At 35.8% G+C, this 22,399-nt stretch overlaps 2 protein-coding genes across 2 annotated transcripts; both read right to left on the minus strand.

Annotated features, from left to right (window-relative positions):
• Nucleotides 1-770: 770 nt before the first annotated feature.
• Nucleotides 771-3,338, minus strand: hoxc12a (homeobox C12a). Its single transcript, XM_016283888.1, has 2 exons — nt 2,654-3,338; nt 771-1,886 (listed from the first exon to the last, which is right to left on the minus strand). The coding sequence occupies exons 1-2, from the start codon at nt 3,237-3,239 to the stop codon at nt 1,648-1,650; spliced, it is 825 nt and encodes a 274-aa protein (XP_016139374.1). The 5' UTR covers nt 3,240-3,338; the 3' UTR covers nt 771-1,647.
• Nucleotides 3,339-9,905: 6,567 nt separating this feature from the next.
• On the minus strand, nt 9,906-12,826 carry LOC107593972 (homeobox protein Hox-C13a). The gene is made up of 2 exons (XM_016283887.1): nt 12,120-12,826; nt 9,906-10,979 (listed from the first exon to the last, which is right to left on the minus strand). Exons 1-2 carry the CDS (start codon nt 12,781-12,783, stop codon nt 10,723-10,725), a joined length of 921 nt encoding a protein of 306 aa, XP_016139373.1. The 5' UTR covers nt 12,784-12,826; the 3' UTR covers nt 9,906-10,722.
• Between the last annotated feature and the right edge of the window lie 9,573 nt (nt 12,827-22,399).

The following is a 22,399-nucleotide window of genomic DNA, read 5'->3' on the forward strand; positions in this document are numbered from 1 at the left end:
TAGTTGCTGATGATGCCATTCATATAACTGTATTTGTATTTTTTATAGATTCACAAAAATAGGATTGAAAGAAAATGTCACTCGCCGAACTCAGACCAATAACAAAAAATAACGTAGCACCGACTTATGCCAAATTCGCTATAATAATAATAATATTAATAATAATAATAATAAAGTACAAACGAATAAGCTATATTTTATATGAAACCAACCTTTGACCACCTTCTTGTCCGTATCTTTTTAACATTATTTTCAGTTTTTTGATAAGGTGTTTTAAAATAAAACATGCGCCATGTTGACAAAAAAGTCGGAGAAACATTTGCTTTTTAACCTTCTAACTACAGTCATTATAATCATGCAGCAAATTTGAACTATTTCACTGGCATATAATTCTTGATCTGGGTAAATAATGTTTCAAATAACACAATGGGTCCCGCTAATTAGCAAAACAGGCTCGTTAACACTGGGATGTAAATCTGGTCTCTTCGGTATGATTGCTACTTCCATTACACTTATAAAATGACTTAATCTTTGTTTTAATTTATAATTGCGCGTCTTCTTAATATTACTTGACCATGCATTTCTCTCCCAGAAGCACTGTTGTTGTGAATTAATTTAGTAGACCTAAGCGAATATGTCCAAATAACGCAGATCAAGGGACAAGCAATCCTTAATGGGAAATTTATGCTGTTAAAATGCAAATATGACAGAGACATTTATAAAGTTTTTCACTATATCATGAATAAATATTGTATTAGCAGTTTGTGCGGCTTAGCTGCAGGCCTACCAATTTACACTTTGGCCAAAATCTAGTTGCACAAGTAATTTCCTAACATTTGTCAGAATGACATTTCACAGGCTAGATCAAAGTCTATTCATAAAAGCTGTTCTATAATTGCAGTTTGGTTCTCAAGGGCCCAAGATATGAGTTGGGTCACTAACTTTGTGCCCGTGACCGTGAACGTGCCATAGAACACGTGGCGATGACTGCGGAACTGAGATAACTTTGATGACTTAACGCTGCCCAAGCTTCTTATTGCCGAATATTGAGTTTGAACGGCCCTTTCTTATAACTGGCAAAATAAAAACATAGATGTGAGATTACGAACAGTTAAGGATTCTCAATATTACCAAGTTTGGCGCTTCAGTCTATTTTATTTTATTTTTTTCTAGCTTAGAACACTGATTATGGCACGAGTGTTATAATTTCAAAAATGGGTTTTAACACTCCGACAATAAATATTTATTGATCATTTCAGACCGATAAGAGAACATTTTCCTTGTCCGAAATGCCATCTCACAGCTTATATTTGTCTGAGTTTCTAACTAGCAGTTCATTACTTAATAAAGTGAGTAATGGCTTAGACAGCTTGTTACTTTCAAAACTTAAACTAAAACATTCTCAGCGTGTACATGCCCAAAACTGCTGGACACGAACCTTCTTAAATAAACACCAGACCACATAGTATCAGCAGACTTCTGGAGCTATCATTTGGTCGCGTACCCCTATTATGTTTGAATTCTTATTCGTGATTCCTGAATGCGTCGTAGGGCAAGACTTTCAGAGGAAAATGGGCCAATGGTAGATTACCATTAACTAAATACTGTTGTTTGATTACCATTAAGCAATGTATATTTTGTGCCTCCTTAAAAGAAGGACAAAGCCTGCTCCCTTAGCAACAGTCTCTTTTTCTTCATCCGCCGATTTTGGAACCAAATCTTAACCTGTTGGTCGCTGAGACTGAGCCTGTCAGACAGCTCCCTACGTCGCTGCCGGGTGATGAACTCGTTCAGCATGAACTCTCCCTCAAGCTCGGCCAGCTGCAGTTTGGAATAGGGCTTTCGCTTCTTGCGGGTCCGGGTGTGCATCGGGTACCACGGGGCACCTAGAGGAGGCAAAGCACGGGTTCATGAGAGAGCTGCAAAAAAAATCTCCTAGGCCAGCACATCAAAATCTCTCAGCATCTCGATGCCACGTAAAATACTAATTTTTGGTGCATTTTGTGAGGCTGTTAACATGACAATTAGACGTGATTCCATGACAATCTGAAGTGTCATGCAAACTGTCTATGTGATGAATTTATCTGTTTACATAGAAGAAAGCCTTAGAGGATTTTACTGTTCTAGTTAAATGTACATTAACGCGATAATTGTCCTGTTTGCAAGAACCCTACCTATTTAGCGGTTTCAAGGCATATTAAATGACTTCTTGCTGCACGACAACGATATTAATTCAGTTTACGAGTCATTAAAAAACGTCCCCTTTTTCTGTCAAAGCAACTGCCATTTTACAAATCTGTCCTACTTGCTAAAATAACGCGAGGGCTTTGGCAAAACGTACATTTAACAACAATAACTATGCATTTTATGTAAACGGCGTCAAACATTGGCAATGGGATTGTTGAATTTTATGATGTTGTGTTTACTGGTTGTATAAATGACTGAGCGCTTAAACTGGTGAACGTGGAGCATTTTAGGGCAACCCCTAGTGGCCTTGAACAACCACGCAAGAACCATGCAGGAAAATCATAACAGTAGTCAGTGAATGCCAAAATAAACGGTCATGCAAAAAAAATGTGCTGGAGCAAGATATGAGTAATTGTACTATTTGCTTCTGTTGTCTTTCAGCTGTGATTAAATGCGAGGGACAAACCTCCTCCACTGGCGATATTGCTTGCGTGGTTTCCTTGCGATAGCAGGGTTTGTGGGTCGCCTGCTGAAGCCTTTCCTCCTTCGTTTAGCATTGAAGAACTGGAGTCGGACTCCAAAGACTGACAGGATGGCGGGTCTTGGGTCAGATGCTCGGTGCCATAATCATACTTGGAGAAGGTGCCACTGTTGCCCATCCCATTGTGCATCCCGTGATCAGACGATACTGATGTATCTCTTGCTCGCTCCTCTCGTTTGAGGTTGTTGCTGTCTGAACACGGCTCTCTGGTGCTGCTGGAATTGCCATAATAACACTTGCTTTCCTCCAGTCGGGTTATTTCACAAGATCGATTAAAAGAGGGGTTAATGGATACGGGACTGCTAAAGTAAGACTGAGGATATCCATTGCACGACTCCGATGGATTCCACGGGAGAGAGCAAACATTGTCCCTTCTAGGGTACGAGAGAGACGGTAGCCCCGCCAGCTGTCCCCCTGAGGCTCTAAAATTCGGGAAGTAAAACCTATCTCCAGTGTGGATGTTTACCAAAGGTCCCACAAACCCAGGATTAAGAAGATTATGCTCGCCCATTTCCGCGGGCCAGACCAACAGCTTCTAGTTTATTGCAATCTGACATTTAACGTAGTTAAACCTGGAGGTGCACCTGATTGGTCATCTCCACGTCACGTGCCGGAGCTTATTCGAACACTAGAAGGTACCACCCACTTGGTCCATTTCAGACAAAACAAAATACTAACTTCTGTATTACGGGTTTTATATGCTTTTTAAAAATACTATAAAATATCTTATTAAAAATGTAAAATCTTGTTTTTCTTTTCCCATAGCTCAAAGGTTCTAAACTGATCGTCTTTCACTTTCCTGTTTAGAAATATAGAGAAGTGTCCCTAGCCTCGTTTAATCTTTATTACCTGGCAAAAAAATAACTAAATAAAATAAAAATACGAAATAAGAATTTTTTTTTCTCATTGAAGGTGAGGGTTCTTTCGACATTGTTTTCAAACAAATTACGGTTGAATTCAGTGTCATATAAAGATGTGATGTTCATCTTTTACAGGCTTGTTTTAAAGAAATACTGATGCTCAGTGCTGAACTCCACTCATATTTACTGTAGTGGGGTCAGCAGGTTGAAACCATTGGCTCCGTAAAAGAAGATGATATTCTATAAGATTTTTTTAAGACCGTAGCCTATAGTTTAGATAATATGCTCTAGTACACCTCACATGAACAACTTTAACAGATACATCCTATAAATACTCGCAGTCAAACTCATGGCGGATTGTTACACATCTCGCAATTCTTTTATTTGAATTTTACAAGCTGGCAGAGGGCATTAAAATGATTCTGCCGCTCCAAATACACCACACTAGATCAGATTAATTGATTTTTGATTGTAAATATATAAAGTACACGCAATTTTTCCTCATATCAACTGCAACGAAGTGCCATTGTCACGTGTATATTATATTAAGAACATAATGAAGCGGTGAAATAAAGATTAGTATGACAAAAGGACAATAATAACAATACGCACTAAACCCTTTGTCTCACATTGGAGTGTGTTAAGTTATTATGCCTATTCAGTGTTAGTCTAATCTTTTGGACCTTACGTTTTTTTAAATAGTATATTCCCCTGTGTATTAATTATAAATAAATGTTATAAATAAAATTATTTTTTTAACGTTATTTTTTAATCTTTGTGTATTTAGTGTCACAAAGGATTGTTTTGAATTATATCCTTTTTATCTCAAATCTGAATTGCGATTAACCATTACAAGTTAAAGGTTTTCAGATGTGGATACAGCTGTCATATAAAAATAAACAGACTGATGTCTATTCCTTCATAACTTTTTTAACAACTGGTTTGTTTACGCGTTTGCGTAGCCACTTGAGCAAATGTTCATGCTGACATATATTTATAACTGAGCAAATTATATTTGCATTCTTCGTTCACTTTAATAATTTACATTTCCCTTATTTATTGCAGGAGTCTTTGAGCAGCACAGTAACTTTGCGTTTGCTGCCAATCTAAAGCTTGTGTCAGTGTAGAGGCGTGATCGTAATTATGATCGTGGCCAACTTATTTATTTTTGTTTCATCTACTTTGAAATAAACCGACAAAAATAACCACAAACAGCTTCATTAATGGCGATGGGTATCTAGGCTATAAATACAAAGATACTGCCTAAGGAAATCCGGTGTTCAACTCATTACAAATATTGACTTAACACCTATAACAGAAACTCAAAACAACTAAAAGACTACAAATGCTGTCCCCTAAATTGCCCAAGAATTATTACATTAAAATTTTAGGCACACATGTGCATGTTTTACGGCTAGAGTACTTCATACCAGATTCATGTAACCAATTAACATGCTATGCAACACTCCGTGTATATAAATTTTAAATGCTTTCAGATATTTTACTGAAATATCAGGACATTTTTGTGTTAAATGTAATCACCAAATATGAAGCTACAGAGACCAGAAATTTAGTTACTTTGAGAAAACACTTATGCTAATTAATACACTAGTCAGTTGTTCGTTATTTCTGATTAGTTGTAGTGAGAATATTTTATTATTTCCCCCAAGAGCACAACAGAGAGTAAAACAAGTTGTTGAGAGAGTTCCTGGTTCTCCCTGGGAACATTTCAACAACTTAATTCGGTCACAAAAAATATTCCCCTCAAACAACCTGTCTCAAACAATATCGCTTAAGAGTCACAGTAAAAATATTACATTTTCTTACCGCTAGGATGGCCAAAGTTAAAATCTCCAAAATCTCTGGAAAATGGCTAAAATATTTGTTAGTTCAAGGTCAGTGTCTAGTGCACTGTCTGCGCCGCTCTGAGATTGCTGTCTTGGAATCTCTTTTCCGTCCAGACAGGGCCATAGCGTAAACAAAGGCCTTTTTATTGTCTTTCATTTTGGAAGACAGGTTGGCTCACTGAAAGCCTTGCTGTGAAAGTCCTCCAAAGCCAATTTCTTAAAGGGAAAAAACGTGCATTAAATGTGAATTAAATGCAAAATTCCAGGTGTCCAATACTTGAACTCAATTTAAAGAAAGGAAAGTTTGATGATAGTTGGATAGCGCAAAAGACATTAAAACTAATAATAGTAATGCTCACCACAATAATAGTAAATTTAAATAATGACAGTTTAATTCAATCGCAATTTTACATACGTATAGAGAAATAAACACGCGACTGCTACGAATCTTCCAGAAATAGTGTGAATGAACACACAAATGTAAGTGCTTGTGTTGGCATTGTTGCATAATTATGAGTTTTACTACAATTACGTTTGCTTAAAATTTTACTGCAATTAAGTTTGATTAAATTAAGTCAATATAAATTGAGTGTAAAGAAAAAGACAACGTTAAAGTGATTAAACAAATTAATGTTTGAGAAAAACACTTAACATACAGCGTTTGAAAATTGCAAACCTGAACCCAGTTTTTGCCTTTTTTCTGTGTTTATTAGTTTGTTTATTTATTTATTATTTTATTTTTCAGGGACTATGCAATTTTATACTTCGAGCTGGGAATATTAGAAGTTACAAAATAGAGAGAGAAAAGAAAAACATTAAGAAACGACAAACCTGGGTCATATTTTAAGAGATGCATTTACAATATCTATATCAAATATTATATAGCATATATATCAAATAATAAATATATATTATATACAGTTGGGAATTCAATCAGTAGGCTATATTTCACTGTATTTCAATGAACAACATCCTAACTATTCAATTCAATGTGTGTCCGGTATTCTTACCATGTCTTTCCATGAACACTAGCAAATTCTTCAAATATATACTTTAAGCTACATATTAGTAGTTTATTAGTTACCTTCATCTTAGATTAAACACACATATCCTATAAGAGGACGTGCGCCAGATACAAATTGTCTACATAAAGACCGGTGCAAAGCATGTGTCTTCGTGCTGAATCTACACTGCTTACTTCCTGATATTTCCACCATACGCCACCAGAGGTTATCAGCCCCTTTCTTCTCAACCCACGGATCTCTCTCCTCGCATTCCATCTGGTCTGTTTAGAAACGGTGAATAAAAAAGCTGGTGTGTTTGGCTGAACAGGCTTTACGCATTAAACATCTATTATTTAAGCAGCACATTGATCGAAACCCTATAGTTCTGAAAAGCGTTTATTTCTATATTTATTGTTCTCAGATTCCAGCATGAATAACTTAGAGAAACGCGCCACCAGAAATTAACTTGCTTTAAAAATGCGTATACGTTTGCATTTTTTTTTTTATGTATACGCATGTGTTTAAATCAATTTCAGTAATCTAAGAGAATGTGTTTAGGGGCTTATTAGTGCAACATTGTTTTTTTTTTTGAGTTTACAATTTAATAAACTAATGCAGTGATACCCAGTAATAATTGTTACACGACAAAAATTAGCAAATTTACGTATTCGACTTCTATATTACAATACCACCACTTGTCCCATGCAAAACCAGAAAGTAATATTAATAGCTATAGTCAAAACCATAAAACTATTTATATAATATTAATATTAGTAAAATAGTGCGACACAAAACAAAGCTATCAACATAGGTTTGAACTAAACAACTTACAGCTAATAATGAGAAATACTGTCTTTTAATCTAGTTAATAATTTGTAGTCTGACTTTAGAAATCCAACAATTTAATTACTTCTATTTACTTTTTTGCAGAGAGCATAAAATGATGAAATTTTTACATTATGCAATAAATGAACGAAAATAAGGGCATTGGGAAAATCCTAAAGGGTGTTAGGTGGAAAAAAAACATTGCGAAGACGGTCTCTTTTCTCTTTCCTGCGCATTGCTCATAATAGATCTATGCATATATTGAATAGGCCTTGCGGCTAACCAGACATAGAAAATGTTAGCTTGACAGAACAAGTGCATCAATATCAATGCACACATTTATATATTCATAAATTATCTAAAACACCAAGGCATTGTGCATATTCACTACAAATAAAAAAATAACTAGCCATACCTTTTGACGTGACCATGGATGCATCTCTTAATATTTGGGAAGAAGTACCCATCTTTTCTCGGCACGCCTATGGAAATAACACAAGATGTCATCTCTGTGAACACGGTCTTTTGCAGACGTAGCTAAATGCACTACCTGCCTTCGTGGTCAATATAACCTACACCTCATGATGAGAGAATACAATCATTGGTGGTTTAAAACTTATACGGGCAAGGGTTCGCGGAAGAGGAAAAGCGGAGTGTTCAATGGTACGAGAAGTAAAAAAGAAAACGGTTGTACACAGTGTACATTTTCACAATGACAAGGATATTGGATAATAAGAGCATTTTCCTTTTTTATGTATTTATGGTATGTCATTAACTCTCGCCGTCTAGACAGGGAAATAACACCTTGTTTGCTTGAAAACAAACCACGAGCAGTGGTGTCCAGCCCCTCTGTTTATTATTCACAAGACTCTGTGATGTCAAGGTCAAAGCGACTGCATAGTCATGGTCAAGGGTAACGCGAGATCACGTGACGGTAAAACAAGAGCTGTTACAACAACTATCATGCAGTTAACACAAAATTTCTCACTCCTCAAAGTAACCAACTTCTGCACAACACTGATAGTTGACTGATGGCAAAAAGTTTTAGCAGTAACCGGGTGTGTGCCTCATACGTGTTACTGAGGAAATTAAAATTTCGTAAGTATACACCAAATTACAGAGTTTCTTATATTCACATAATATTTGCTAATATAGGCCCTTTAGTTGTCCGTTTAACAGCATTTATTTCAGTGTTTCCTTAACTTTAATACATTTATAGTGTTATAGCGATTATAGCCTGGTCTCCTCAAATGGGGGAATATATATATATACACATACATACATACATACATACATGTGTGTGTGTAAAGATCAACTGTGAAAAAGATCTGACAAATCAGCAGGAACCTTTGGTTAAAAAAAAATCAACAAGCCGGTTTTCTAGATCTTAGAAGTTGAACTCTACTAAAATATGTTTAAAAACAAACATTTTTCGAGTTAAATCCCGTCTGATTAATTCTCTCTTAAGACTCATAAGAACTGTCCTGTACAACACCGTCTTTAGCAAATTAGTTATAACAGAAAGTTGACAGTATTTAATTTAGTCGTTGAATGTAGCCTACACACTGCCATTGAAATTAAAAGGTGTGTCATAAGAAAAATAATTTAAAATAATTTACACCATTAACAGTGCTTCAGGCAGTTTCTTTTATTTAATCATATTGAAAAGTTAATAATAAGTTGATAAGAAAAATGAAATCTTTAAACATTAAGTGAATATTATGCTTCCGACCATACCTTCATGATGCAAGAAACAGGATAATCCTTGTGATGAAGTAGGAAACGGTGAAGACCATATTATATCAGACTGTGGCATATCATAGCGACATTTCATTGAAAATTCGCCTTCTTTCGCCTTTATTGTTTAAAAACATTACTTAAATGATGGTAAAATGACCTACGAACGGAGCAGACTTTTAAATCTAAATGAACGATAACCAAGAATTACATTATTACTACTATAATTTAATAGATAAACACTACGTGCCTAGATCACATGCAAGTGCACCACTTGAATTATTAAAATATGTAAGGCCTGTTGGAAGCCCGTTGCTTGAGCATTCTGGTTCAAATGATAGGCTACTCGGCGGTAAATTTTGGACTGCCAGCATTTAAAGTATAGACAATTTAAATGTTGTAAGTTAACTGACAATACTTTACCATTTGCAATTGTCAATACCATCTTGTCTTGTCACTAATATGAAGGTTGTGTATATTTTTCAATAGCTATACATTTCAAGCAACCCCGAGTACTACTATTGATGAACAAAGTTAGTCTTTGCAATATGCAATATCTTTCCAAACGACACAAAACATTTAATCTATTGTAAGAGCTCACTTGAAAGCTTTATCAAACAGATAAAGATGGATTGGCACATATGCATCTATCTATGAAGCGGCCATAAATGGGCCACCGCTGTCATTGATAACTGAAATGCATTGATTCAATACAAGCAGCATGAACTCAACAAATTCCATTGTCATTTTTATTTATGAAATATGTCTCAATTCAGTACTTTAGGAATTGAACACCACAATACAGTTCACATACTGCACGAAAAGAGATACAGACAAGTCGTGTGAACAGCTCCAATGCTTTACGATATATATTTCTATATATAAAAACAAAAAGGTTGTGCATTAATGTTTAATACTAAATGATTTTTAAATGCTTACAATCATTCCAGTTGCATGGCAGAGTCATATCCTTCACTGCTAATAGGGACACATACAAATTATTTTGAAACATTCCTTTTTTACAGACCTGTCACACGCGAAATCTAAATTAAATAATAGAAGCATTAAACTGTACAGTTAACATTAGCAGCCTGGTTTACCCTCGGCAGTAAAAAGCAATGTATCCCACACTGAACCATTTAGCTTTTGAAGTCTCGCAGGCTCATTCTAGCAAAATCTTTGTAATTTCCACGAAAAACAAATGTCGGTTCTATTCGTGATCCAGTTCAACATTTGCTACAGCCTTTCGAGAGTTTATACAAGTCTTGATTCATCCAAAGTGTCCCACAGAATTATTTTTTCCCTCTTCTCGTACATGTTGAGCCCCATGAGTGTTGTCTGCGTCTGGTTGGCTTTGACGCACTCAAGAAGAGATGCAGAAGGGTCGGGTCTCCTTTTATTTTCAGATGCACGTAAACCATATGTCTCTTTGATACTTGTGTAGTTTTAAATATTTATTACTTATATATGTACATTCATAGAAAAGGACGAAGTTGAAATGTTTTCTTTTTTTTCTGTATTTTCACAGTTTTGTATCATATGCCCAAAAAGCCAAAGAGTGGGCGGTTATGGTGTGTGTGCATGTTTTAAATTAAATAAAGTGAAAGAAGACTGAAAGAGGCTGCCCGGACGTTCTTCATTCATGATTTCTGAACAGAGGTAAATAAAGGACTTTCTGGACGGAAGGATATAAGCTGGCGAAAAAAAGTACGACACATACATCAAGTATGCATGTGATTATTAGTCTTGGATTTACTGACAAACTTTTTCTCCTTCACTCTGCGGTTCTGGAACCAAATAGTAACTTGGCGTTCTGAGAGGTTGGTTGTCGCAGAAATGCGTCGTCTCTTGTCTTTGGTGATAAACTTGCTTGCTGCATACTCTTTTTCCAGTTCCTTTAGTTGTATCTTGGTGTAGGGAACACGCTTTTTGCGCCCTCGACGATAACTGCTGACTTCTGGCTGCAACGGAACAACATCTATAAACAAAAAAAGGAAACATTATTATTACTTGCTTGTCCGGTGAGACACTGATAAAAGAGGAAGAAATTTGGTTCAATACTGCCCCAAACACACTTGAAAAACTGTAAAGACGATTTTCATCAAAAGGTCTGCATTAAACAAGTATATTTTGTTATATCCTTATTTGTGGCTATTCGTGGCTACCTGTGTATATGACCTCTTCTAGGGGGGAGGGGAGGGTGGCTAAACGGGTCAGGGGCGTGATGGTGGTGACAAGTATTCACTATAACGCGACAGTATATTTAGTTTAGATCTGAAATTACAGTGAACTACCAACATAGCACTGATCATTTTGATTTGCCAGTTGAGTAACAATACTGAATGGCTGAGTTGGTATTTGCATCATATGCAATGTTTTAGCTCACGGCTAAAATCAATAACTTGACTACAGAACGTCAGCTGCTCTTAGGAAAAAAATAATGCTGCTCCGTGGCATTCGCAGAATGTCCATAACAGATTGCGGGGCACCACTCCCGATTACTGCTGACAAAGATTTATATGCGTGGTACAAATAAGGACCTTCTGTATTATCATACGGGAGGAGCAAAGGTAGACACTATTGCCATACCCCAGTTCCAAATTGCGTGACTTTCCTAGCTTTAGAATCCTGTGACTCAATAATTTTTGAGTTAATATATGACTAACCTCTGTAACCAGATACGTCACTCAAACATTGTACTATTTTATGTAAGAGGTTGTAAATAAAACGTATAGTCTAGGCAAGCTAAACTCTGTCTTTCTGAAACTTGTTGAGTTTAGGATTCGCTCAAATTCTTGTTGTGGTAAGCCAATTGAACATTTACCGACTGTCACATGTCATGAAATGAATAGAACAAAACTGACACATTTGACAGGTTCCTGCAGACCTTCTGGATGCGCAATCATAATCCATTATGTAGAGTTATGAGTTGAAAGCTCTTATGAACTGATTACTTTTCGTGAAGAATACATAGACACATTTCATTAAGGCGAAGCTTTGCACGTTCAGTTTACAATTGGGGAAAAGTATGTCCTATCATAACAGGTAGTCGTGTCATCCCTGTAATACACATGCACTTTTCATACTTTCATGGTTTTACAACTATACCAAGACATACCTGGAAACGGAGATTTCCAAAGATGAGAAGACTGTGCTTGCTCCTTTGAACAGTACACCTGCCCATCCCAGCCATTCGACAGAGCCCAGTGTTGATAGCCCTCCATGGGGATCAATGCATCGTGACGTGGCTCGGGATGCGCACTAATACTGGGGACCACCGACATGTCTAGATATCCTGGAACCGCCTGGTACGAGCTGGCAAAACTCGGGTAGAAAGCAAACTCTTTTGCCCTGCTGGAGAGCTCCTCAGTGGGCAAGGCGCTGCTCGTCTCGGCATATTTTTCTGCGGGATGGTATGAACACGGTTTCTGCTGCAAGTTCACGTTGTGCGAGTGAGATAATCTGCAACCGTAGTAAGGGTTTCCAAACGGGTAGCCGTAACTCAGAGAGGCGCTAGATGACGTCTGTGGAGCGGGGCACTGTCGCCCAGTTTCAGGGGAAGATATATCCGAGTACATGGATCCCTGGTGAGTCGCTATGGTGCCGGAATGCCGCCCCAGCGCGGGGTGTGAGATCAGTTCCCTGCAATGAGTCGCAGGGCAATTCCCGCTCAATCCTTCCATAATTTGGCTTTTATTCTGATTATTTTCATTCGGGCTTTTTTCATACACGTACATCAAGGTGTCCGCCCAGCGTGGATGCAGGACCAGCGAAGTCGTCATATCACGGGCTGCCGATGCTTTTTAAAAGTCGCCTACTCCAAGACTGATACCTCATTTCCAACTACATTTTACACACGCGCATGCGCACGACTACATCCATGTGTCAAGTTCGTTAAAGCGCAGGCACGTGATATGCTAACTATCCCAAAGAGACTGGGTTGTGGGTGGGAAAAATAATCCCTTTAAACAACTACTGGCTCACTTTCACGCCTAGCTTTTAAGGTTTTCGGTGCCCAGGCATTGGCTAAGAGAATTGGAGATAGCTGGTCTTAAAGGGGAAGGCTACAAGCTAAGGGGAAAGAAAACAACCTCAACATTTCGGCCGACAAATGTCTGGACACTTGGCAGTATGCACTTTTTTATTTTTTTTATTTAACCTTCATTGTCTACAATCTCAAACATTGCATATATGTGACAACATAAATATATGCATATACACATACTCCTATACATAAAAGGAAACGTGCAGAAATTCATAAAGAGTTTCACAGAATATGAGTAGCATAAGCAAATTATACATGATCGGAATCGTATGAATTCAGTTATTCTTCAGTTATTTTCTTGCAATAAAAGTAGATTTTTGTCATCGTCAAGAACCTAAAGGAAAGGATTAACTTCCAATTGCATTTGAGGGAAAAATACTTGCGTTAGGCTATTTAATATACGAATGAATTACTCTGCTGTAAATTAATTTTAGAAACAAATAAAATAAAACCCAAACCAACAACAAAATAACTAATAAAATATACCTAGAATAATATACGAATAAAAATGCAAAAAAACACTACAAACAATAAAAATACTCTATACAGGGCAAAAAAGCATTAGTGTGCTCTGTCATGTTATTTCATGTACCATTTTCATTATAAAACTATTGGCGTGTGATCATGAATCTTTTGTGAATTGCTTTTCATCGATTTGTATGTTTCTGTCTCACTATTATAAAATAATTTGCCTCATATTCAGTTACACAATTGCAGTTTTAAGAATTGTTTTAATTATTATTTTCCATGTACCCTCCAACGTTTAGGACCGCGTGCTGATGTGTACGTAGTTTAGTTTGAGATCAAACAAAGCAAATACAAACAGCAAAATATACAGCTGAAAAAATATTTGAAATGTTAAGTATGGATATTTTTACATTCTTCATTAACATCTTTCCTTTCACTGACTTGTCCAATGTCAGGATTACACAATACACAGCCAAAAATATCTGTAGTTTTTCCAGGTATTGTAGTTGTTTATTATTTTATGCTGCATTTTTATTCTTTTTTTAATTCTAGAATGTAGAATACAACAATATTTAATCAGATCCAGCTAGTGCCATGGCAAGAAAAAACGCATAGACACAGGATCAGATTTTCTTCCGGTCTGATGTTGCACATTTACAATGCAACGTTTCATGAGGAATGAATAAGAGAGTCCCATACCCTGTTAAAACATTCCTCTGTTATTAGTTTCAATTGTGTAGCGACTAGACAGACAGAGACGGTCTTTGAACAGTTTTTACCATTTAGACAGTGTTTTTTTTTGTGTTAGATATAATGTTGATGAGTTCATTGATTACTCCTGTTTGCAAAGATAAATCCATCGTTGTCTTCACAGACTGAAGAATGGACAAATCTTACAAATGGCAGCTGTATGGAAGTCCAAGGTCAAGGTAAAAAACGCAGACAAACAAGGTCGTAATCAGAGTCTAGACAGACAAGAATGAACTTCACACTCGTATGCATGCAAACTCGCTGTAGTTTGAAAGGCTTTGAGATACAACTTGGGAAAACGGAAAAGAAACCGGCAAACAATCCAAGTGGTCCCCAAAGTAATTTCTACTTTTTAAAGTGCACCGGCAACTGTTAAACTGTTACGAGTAGGAAGACAAATACGACTAACAATGCAGAAATCCCCTTCCGGTGAATCTGCTTTCTTCCTCTCGTATTAATGTGAAGTGTTCCTCTGTATGCCATGTTAATTATAGAGATTCTAGCTTACTCGTCTGACTTATATTATCAAGATTTGTAGACATTAATTAAATGAGCTACGGTACTAGAACTAGGTTCGTCACAAAACAGGAAAAAAAATGTTTAGTACTGATGCAATGATGTACAATATTTCTTTACATTTTCTTCCTCAAACCAGCAAATTATTGATGTGAAAATAAAATTGTAACGTAAGCCGTAGGCCAAAGAGTTTTGGTCGAACATGTTACCTTATTACCGTATTTAATTTAAGGCAGAGCTTGCAGTAGCTTATGCAGTAAACTAGTAAATTTACCCTGGATGATCATTTTCAAAAGCTCACTTTGATTAATTTGTCATTAATTGCAAAAAACAACTTCAAAATTGATTTTTAACAATTAAATCGGGAACGATCACTGTTAAACAGCAGTTATACCAAGTACAACAAATCTTATTTTAATAAAACAGAATCCCAAGTGATATGAACAGTACACTCTAAAAATGCCGGGTTGTTTCAACCCAACTTTGGGTCAAATATGGACTAACCCAACCGTTGGGTTAAATTTTTACATGACATTTTTAACCATTTTTGGGTTAGTCCATATTGAAACAAACCAGCATTTTTTAGAGTGTAGCATAAATCTGTTCGTCAATGCGAATACATTTCAATTATTTAAATAATGTTTTATTTAATTCATATTTAAGATCGCACTCCACACGCAGCAAGGTTGTGCTCACGTTATTGCTTCACAGGCTGAAAATATTTATTCAAAAGACACGCAAGATCTGTTTGAATAAAGTAAGTTTGAATATGTATATTCATAACACGATTTGAAATGGCGTTAATTTAAAAGGCTCTGTTGACAATATCTGCTATTCCTGTCTATTATTAGTCTGAAATATGCATTTTAAAGCTACTGTTGTTTTTACACTTGTGTAGTTTTCAGTTAAATTAATCGCATCTCCTCTCTAACACCGTGAAATAATAATACTGCGTACGTGTAATCTCAGGCTTCATGCTTCACTATTGCCTGTGTTTGGAAATGCATTTCCATGCAACAGTTCAAATTACACCCTCTTAACTAAAATACATGTACATTTTCGACATTTTACATCGTGAAACTACATCACAGTTCCGTATTAGCATTTCAAATCAGTGAGCAATGTTTGAAAAACAGCAAGAGCGCTGAAATGGGACTCTCACCACACTGCGCCTTTAAAATTGTGACCACAGTGTCAAACTGGAAGAGGATCTTGTGAGTGTCTCTGTGTCTGAGTCAGTCTGTTTCTATGTGAACGTGCGCCTGTGATTGGTTATGCGAGAAAGCACTTTTCTTTCTTTGCATTTCTTTGTTTAAATCACAAAACACATTATTTCACATGTCAAATGATTTATTTCAACTATTGCAACCGTATATTTATTCAGTCCCAAAACTAGAAATCTGAACTTTTTCCGAAAACTGACTTTTTAGCCCCAGTTTAACAAACTAACAAGGAGGGATGTTTTGAAAATACATATAAAAATATCAAATAAAAATATTACAAATGCTTAAAGAGAATAAAAAGTGTAAGAAAAGCATTGCCTGGGCTGTTACAAATTGAGATCTCTCAAATATAGATAAAAAGAACGAACCAATTACACAGTTCCAACATCGTAGACGTCATCACACGAAAACACCTAAAAGCGACAATAATTTACAAAAAAATAAGCATACAAATTGTCGGTCACGTGACAAATTATTCTAATGTCAAGCCATATCTAATGGTAAAAAGCAACATATTTATTTCAATATTTATATTTTATCTTATTTTTCACACCAAAACTTTTGTCTGTTTCATTGCTCTGCATGCTATTACGCACTTAACCTACAATACTAACCTACGAGCTACTATACAGGCATACTGAGTAAAGACAGATACCTGTCGCTGTCTACACATCTCTCTATCACACTGGGCCCAAATTGTCATTCAGACTTATACATCTATTTATGCATATGCACATATGATAGAAAACAAATGAAAGGAATTTATTCCCCAGCAAATAACTTCATCTTTAACCCTGCCTCATGCAAAAACATTTACAGTATACACAAGCGTTAAAATAATAAATTTTTGCTTAATTTTCTTCTATTTTCTGATATGAAAACAAGAAAAATAAATTTTAGGCTTTTATAAAGCACATATTTGAGTTGATCCATATACCCATTAATTTATTTCTAGAATAAAACAAGAGTTATTCAGTTTTGCTCGCCCGAGTTAGTCAATGAAATCTGTCATTCAGAGATTTGGGAGCTGGATTGTTGTGGCTGAGCGTCTTGCATTGTCATGGAGTGGGGAAAAATCGATTGCAACACCGGTTAAAGCTCGCTAGCCTGGGCGCAATTAAAAGGTGGCTTCTATTCTGGTTTCTAATGCACAGAGACTATTTGAATATTCACTTTCGATAGTTTAGTCAGTCAAAAAAAAACATTATGATGGGTAGGCCTATATCATACATCGCAAATTAGATTCATTCGCTCGATATTCTTTAAAGACTAATGTTTATACCGAAACTGCATATTTTCCACCTTAATTTTATTATTTATTAAGACTTTGTCTAATTGCTAAGATGTGCGTTAAAAGTACGTACCTATATCGCTCTATTACAAAACCTGATTTACAGGTAAAACTGATGCAAATAAAGACATCCACGCAGAATTTCCCACCAAAATGTACATAATATAGTATATTGCATTTTGAACAAAAGAAAGTTCTTCAAAATACGTAAACGCAACCTGTTCTATGCCTTAATCATCATTAAAAGAAAAAGATAAAAAAAAGTAAAGTGCTCCAGGCATTTTAAAGCTACACCTTGCCTCTGCATGCACATTCTTGCGGGGCTGCTGCAGGCCTTGTTCAAGAAATTGATTCTCCTACGAAAAAAATTACATCTTGCAGGGTGCCGTGCCAACGTTTATGAATGTGTATCATGTCGCTGCAGTGGCACAGTGCTACTATACTATACCCATATACCAACATGGTTCAATTAAAATTTAATCGAAGAAAATAACAGTATACTGAGTGGGTAGTACGACTAACCAGTCCTCCAAACTAAACATATCAAACTCTGTTTCATCATGACCTTTCTTCTCCTTCCAGAAAGCTATACCGTCCCTTATAGAGAAGAAACAAATCCGTATTAAATCTCGCATAGTTGTCAACAGAATATGGCTCGGCCTGCGTCAATTCAATCTCGGTGCAATGCGGTATATATCTGTGGCTGATAAGAAGAACGTGAGCAATGCGATAATTCAAATCTGCGGTCAGGCAGAGTATACAGCAAGAAATAGGAAGCATCATTGCGTTCCTAATAATGATACACGGTTCATTTTTAACCGTTTTAACACAGAAACCCGACAGTACCAGTGTAGATTTTTTTGTTAATTGTATATCACCTGCTTTGCAATTATCACAAGCACTGGTTACACTGAAGCGAGAAAGCAAATCTTACAAAACCAGAAACAAACCACGAAAAACTGATTATGGACACTGTCCACGTTTTGTTATGCCGGTGTTCTGACGATTTGTGCTACCCTGTCAGATTTTGCTACCTCCCATTAAAACAAATGGTAGCATAATTTGATAGCGAAAAGTGCTATCTATCAGATTTTGCTTCTAGAATGATATTAATAAGGTGTGAGGTTTTATTAGCATGTACACCTACCCCAACCCTAAACCTACCCTTACAGTAAATACAGTGTTGGTAGCATAATCTGGTAGCATTATTTGTCAGAACACCGGTCCATTTATGATGACTTGTTTAAAGTCTTCGAAGTAAAATTAGACAACATTACAATTCAAAAGCACCTGACAAAGAATCTCATGCAATATGACAATTCGTCCTTGATTTTCTGCATCACTCGTTTATTTTTCCACGTTAAGGCCTTTAGATTCAGAGGGCTGCTTTACAATGACATCCAAAGGTCCGTTTGTCACATCGTCTATACACAGACAAAATGTCTCCCCCACTTTCAGACACGTCTCGTCGGAAGTCCAAGTTCAAGTTAAAGGAGGCGGTCAGTTCCTCTGCAGACATGTTAATTGCGACAGCATGGCTCTAAGTGTAGCTTTCTCGGTTTCTGACATCTTTTCTTTTCAGATAGTCAAATAAAAGGTCAAATAAAGTTTTCGTATTTCCTCCATATCTAACTGAATAGCCTATAGCCTACCGTTGAGATCTCAGAATGCATGTACCAGCAGTGGGATTTGAAAATGAACAATAATCTGTATATACTGGTGAGCTGGAATATTTTGGACCAATCTTATTGTATTGTTCTGTATAAGTAATGTTTCGAGCTCTTGTTTTACGTGAAATTGTTCAAGTTTCAAACCTAGCAGTTTTGGATTATTTCAGAATATTTACATAGGCCTATTTAAGAAAGAAAAAAGCAGAAACAAAACATTACAGCAACCAGTAGATAGCAATTTACTCCGCATATCACATGCTACACTCAACCCAACTTTGGGTCAAATATGGACTAACCCAACCGTTGGGTTAAATTTTTACATTACATTTTTAACCCAAAAGTAGGGTTAGTCCATATTTGACCCAAAGATGGGTTGAAACAACCCAGCATTTTTTAGAGCGTACATATCACACATAATCTACTGATCTGGAATGATAAGCAAAAAACATAGGCCTTTGTCATGACTCGTTGTTTTTTTACAAGAAAAAAGTAACAGGTTTAGGCTTCTAAAAAGCAACACATAGGCTATCTTGAGTTTATTTTAACAAAGGACCAAAACGAATCAACTTTTGCGGCTTAAACACGAATAAGGGATGCCACCATCGTCTTTTCAACAACATGCAACAATTATTTAATTAGAACAGCAGTGAGTTCTTTGACGTTTAACAATGGTTTTTCCGTAGCAACAGCTACAAACAGCAGAACTAGAACATGTACATCCACAATAACTTGCTACTATTAACTTCTTTTTTATTTCACAAGGCGTTCAGTCGTCACAGGAAAAAATATCCTCGGATAATCATTTCTTATCTACAAAACTTTATAAAATTATAACTTCTTCATAATCGTATAAAATAACTACACGAAAATAAGAAACCCAGTGTAAAAACCTGATTCTGATTAAACGCTGATTTGATATTTATCTATGGGCAGTTTACACTTCTGAAAAATCTGGCATCTAATAACATGCTATCATGTCGACACACTAGTACGTTCGCATACAACCCTTCTCTCCTAAATTTACAAACTTACAGAATTTAAACAAATAAGTAATATCCTTTTAGAAGTTACATAAGATATTTACACATTTTCCGGTACAAAATAATTTACTTATTTGCTAAATTATAATATTGGTTCTTAACAACTACAAAAGGTGCAAACAATGATATTAAATAAATGAGCAGAAAATAAAGGAAAACCAAAGTAATGTGCAGGACTTAGAGGATTTTGCTTAAGAACAGTGGGCAGCTTCACTCCTCAGGACAAAACCACCATGACCAAACAAACAGTCATTGATCATCGAGGAATCTACACACCAAACTAGGAACCGAGGGGATGTGTGTAAATTCAGATATTATTGTTATTATATGTGGAGTAAATATCTATTGTGTAAAAATATCTTAATGAGCGCAGTTTTAAGTCAAATATGATCTCTATTTATTATTATTTTTTAATTATAAAGGCTTGCACATTCTGCATAGGGCATGCACACTTGGGCACTTAATTGTGTGTGTGCGTGTATGTATGAAAACACAAAAACTGACGTGCAAAGAGCTGAACTGGAATGTAAGTACTAAATAATGTACAGAAAAGCATGGATGAGAACAACAAATCTGCAAATGTGACGGCATATTCTGACAGTCTGTTGGAAATCTTTGGAAAAACACGACGATCAGCCAGCAGTAATAAGCTATTTTTCAGCTACATCCCAGAATCACAACGACACATATCAGCGTGCAGCAAAGTATGTGGACACATAATGAAGAGTGGTGGTCATTCTAACCTATGCTTACCATCAATTTATCACATTGGACAAAATTATTTTTGCTATAGGAATATATTTAATCTAATCTTCCATGGTATAATTTTAGCTATTCTCTGGTAGCTTGACACGCACTTTAAAAAAAAACTAAACTCAATGTTATGTTCCTTCCTTTATTTTAAACCGTTCTAATCTTTAGGACAAGAAATTGATGTAAAAACTAAACAAAAAAAACGTTTTATATCCAGAAACGCTGGGTGTTCACAAAGCATTTTATATAAAGTTGCCAACTACATCACAAATCCAACTAATGCACCAAAGGACATGTTCAGATATGAACTCAGTACAGATGATCTATCCTATATTTTGTTACATTTTTGTAAAAGTACATTTAAGCTATAACGGAACGAAACAGGACGGTTTGTTTTTGTTATTATTCACCGCTCTAACGAATATGCACTTGAACAGTCCTTCGAATTAGAATTTAAGATATGTATCTTAGGAAAAAATAATTGACAAATCGCTTCTGAAATCACCCGAAAGAACTTGTTTTAACCTCTATGGAAAGCTTTACAATTATACATCTCTCTGCATTTTACATCGATTAACAATACATGCTGTGATGAAGGTCAAGGTTGCACAAGTATTGCCCTTGCAGACTTCAATTACTACAAAAGCTTCGAGTATTTGATTTTGACTTAATGCATAGTTTAAATTATCTTTAACATACTTACATATAACTTACAAAATTTGTAATTATAAAAACAGCGATTCTGAACTTGTTAGAAGCGGTACATCGACTGTTTTCTCAAAATCTAAAATACAAACTATATAATTTATACTAGAACAGGAAGTCTAAAAAATACTTGTGCGTAAAGCTATTTGTGCCGTTTTTTACGTGTCCGACCATATTCTATCCACATAATTCCAGATTTACTGTTGAGGAAAAAGATAAGGTGGGTCACAATCAATATATTGGCACGAAAGTATAAGTACTTTCAGCCCAGTCAGTGAGCACTAAAATGTAGCTCTTTGGACACCTATCCAAGTTGGTGTACAAAATGAAAATAAAGTAAAAATCTCACCAGACCACTGCAATATACAAAACTATAAGACAGAAATAGGCATAAATCCGTATGTTCAACACTTATACGCATGCAAGTCAATGAGAAATTACACATTTTTAAAAAGTGTGTTTAAAAAAAATATTACAGATGACATCTAATACGTTGAGATATGAAATTAATAGATTCGGATATAAAATCGATAAGTACTTCATTCATATTCGGCTGGACAGGGACAACAAGTAAAGTTCAAGTTCAAAGTCTTTCACAGCAGACAGCCAAGGAGAACGCGCAAGGAGACCCCTTCACCTCTTACAAAATAAATCACAGTATAAATGCACAACTTTTGCCTTTAAGTATTAAAACACGCTTCTATTTGCAATCTTTTTTTATTATTAAATTTAAATAGTTTAATAAAATGGAATTCTATTTATATAGAGAAAAACATTAAAATACGTGTTTGCAATTGAAACAATATGCTATTTTCAAAAAATACATTTCACAGGCTGATAATTGATTAGAGAAATCACGTGAGGACATCACGAAGGTAACTTCCTCACAGGTTATATATATATATATATATATATATATATATATATATATATATAT

The sequence above is a fragment of the Sinocyclocheilus grahami genome, unplaced genomic scaffold (genome assembly GCF_001515645.1).
Source record: "Sinocyclocheilus grahami isolate Dianchi unplaced genomic scaffold, SAMN03320097.WGS_v1.1 scaffold178.1, whole genome shotgun sequence".
Lineage (NCBI taxonomy): Eukaryota > Metazoa > Chordata > Actinopteri > Cypriniformes > Cyprinidae > Sinocyclocheilus > Sinocyclocheilus grahami.

What these genes read in the sequence shown, in the direction of transcription:
- hoxc12a (XM_016283888.1), bottom strand. Translation starts at nt 3,239, where the DNA reads ATGGGCGAGCATAATCTTCTTAATCCTGGGTTTGTGGGACCTTTGGTA. An exon ending in CAATATCGCCAGTGGAGGAG is followed by an intron (nt 1,887 to 2,653) that starts GTTTGTCCCTCG and finishes TGCCTCCTCTAG; the next exon opens with GTGCCCCGTGGTACCCGATG.
- LOC107593972 (XM_016283887.1), bottom strand. Translation starts at nt 12,783, where the DNA reads ATGACGACTTCGCTGGTCCTGCATCCACGCTGGGCGGACACCTTGATG. An exon ending in TTGGAAATCTCCGTTTCCAG is followed by an intron (nt 10,980 to 12,119) that starts GTATGTCTTGGT and finishes TTTTGTTTATAG; the next exon opens with ATGTTGTTCCGTTGCAGCCA.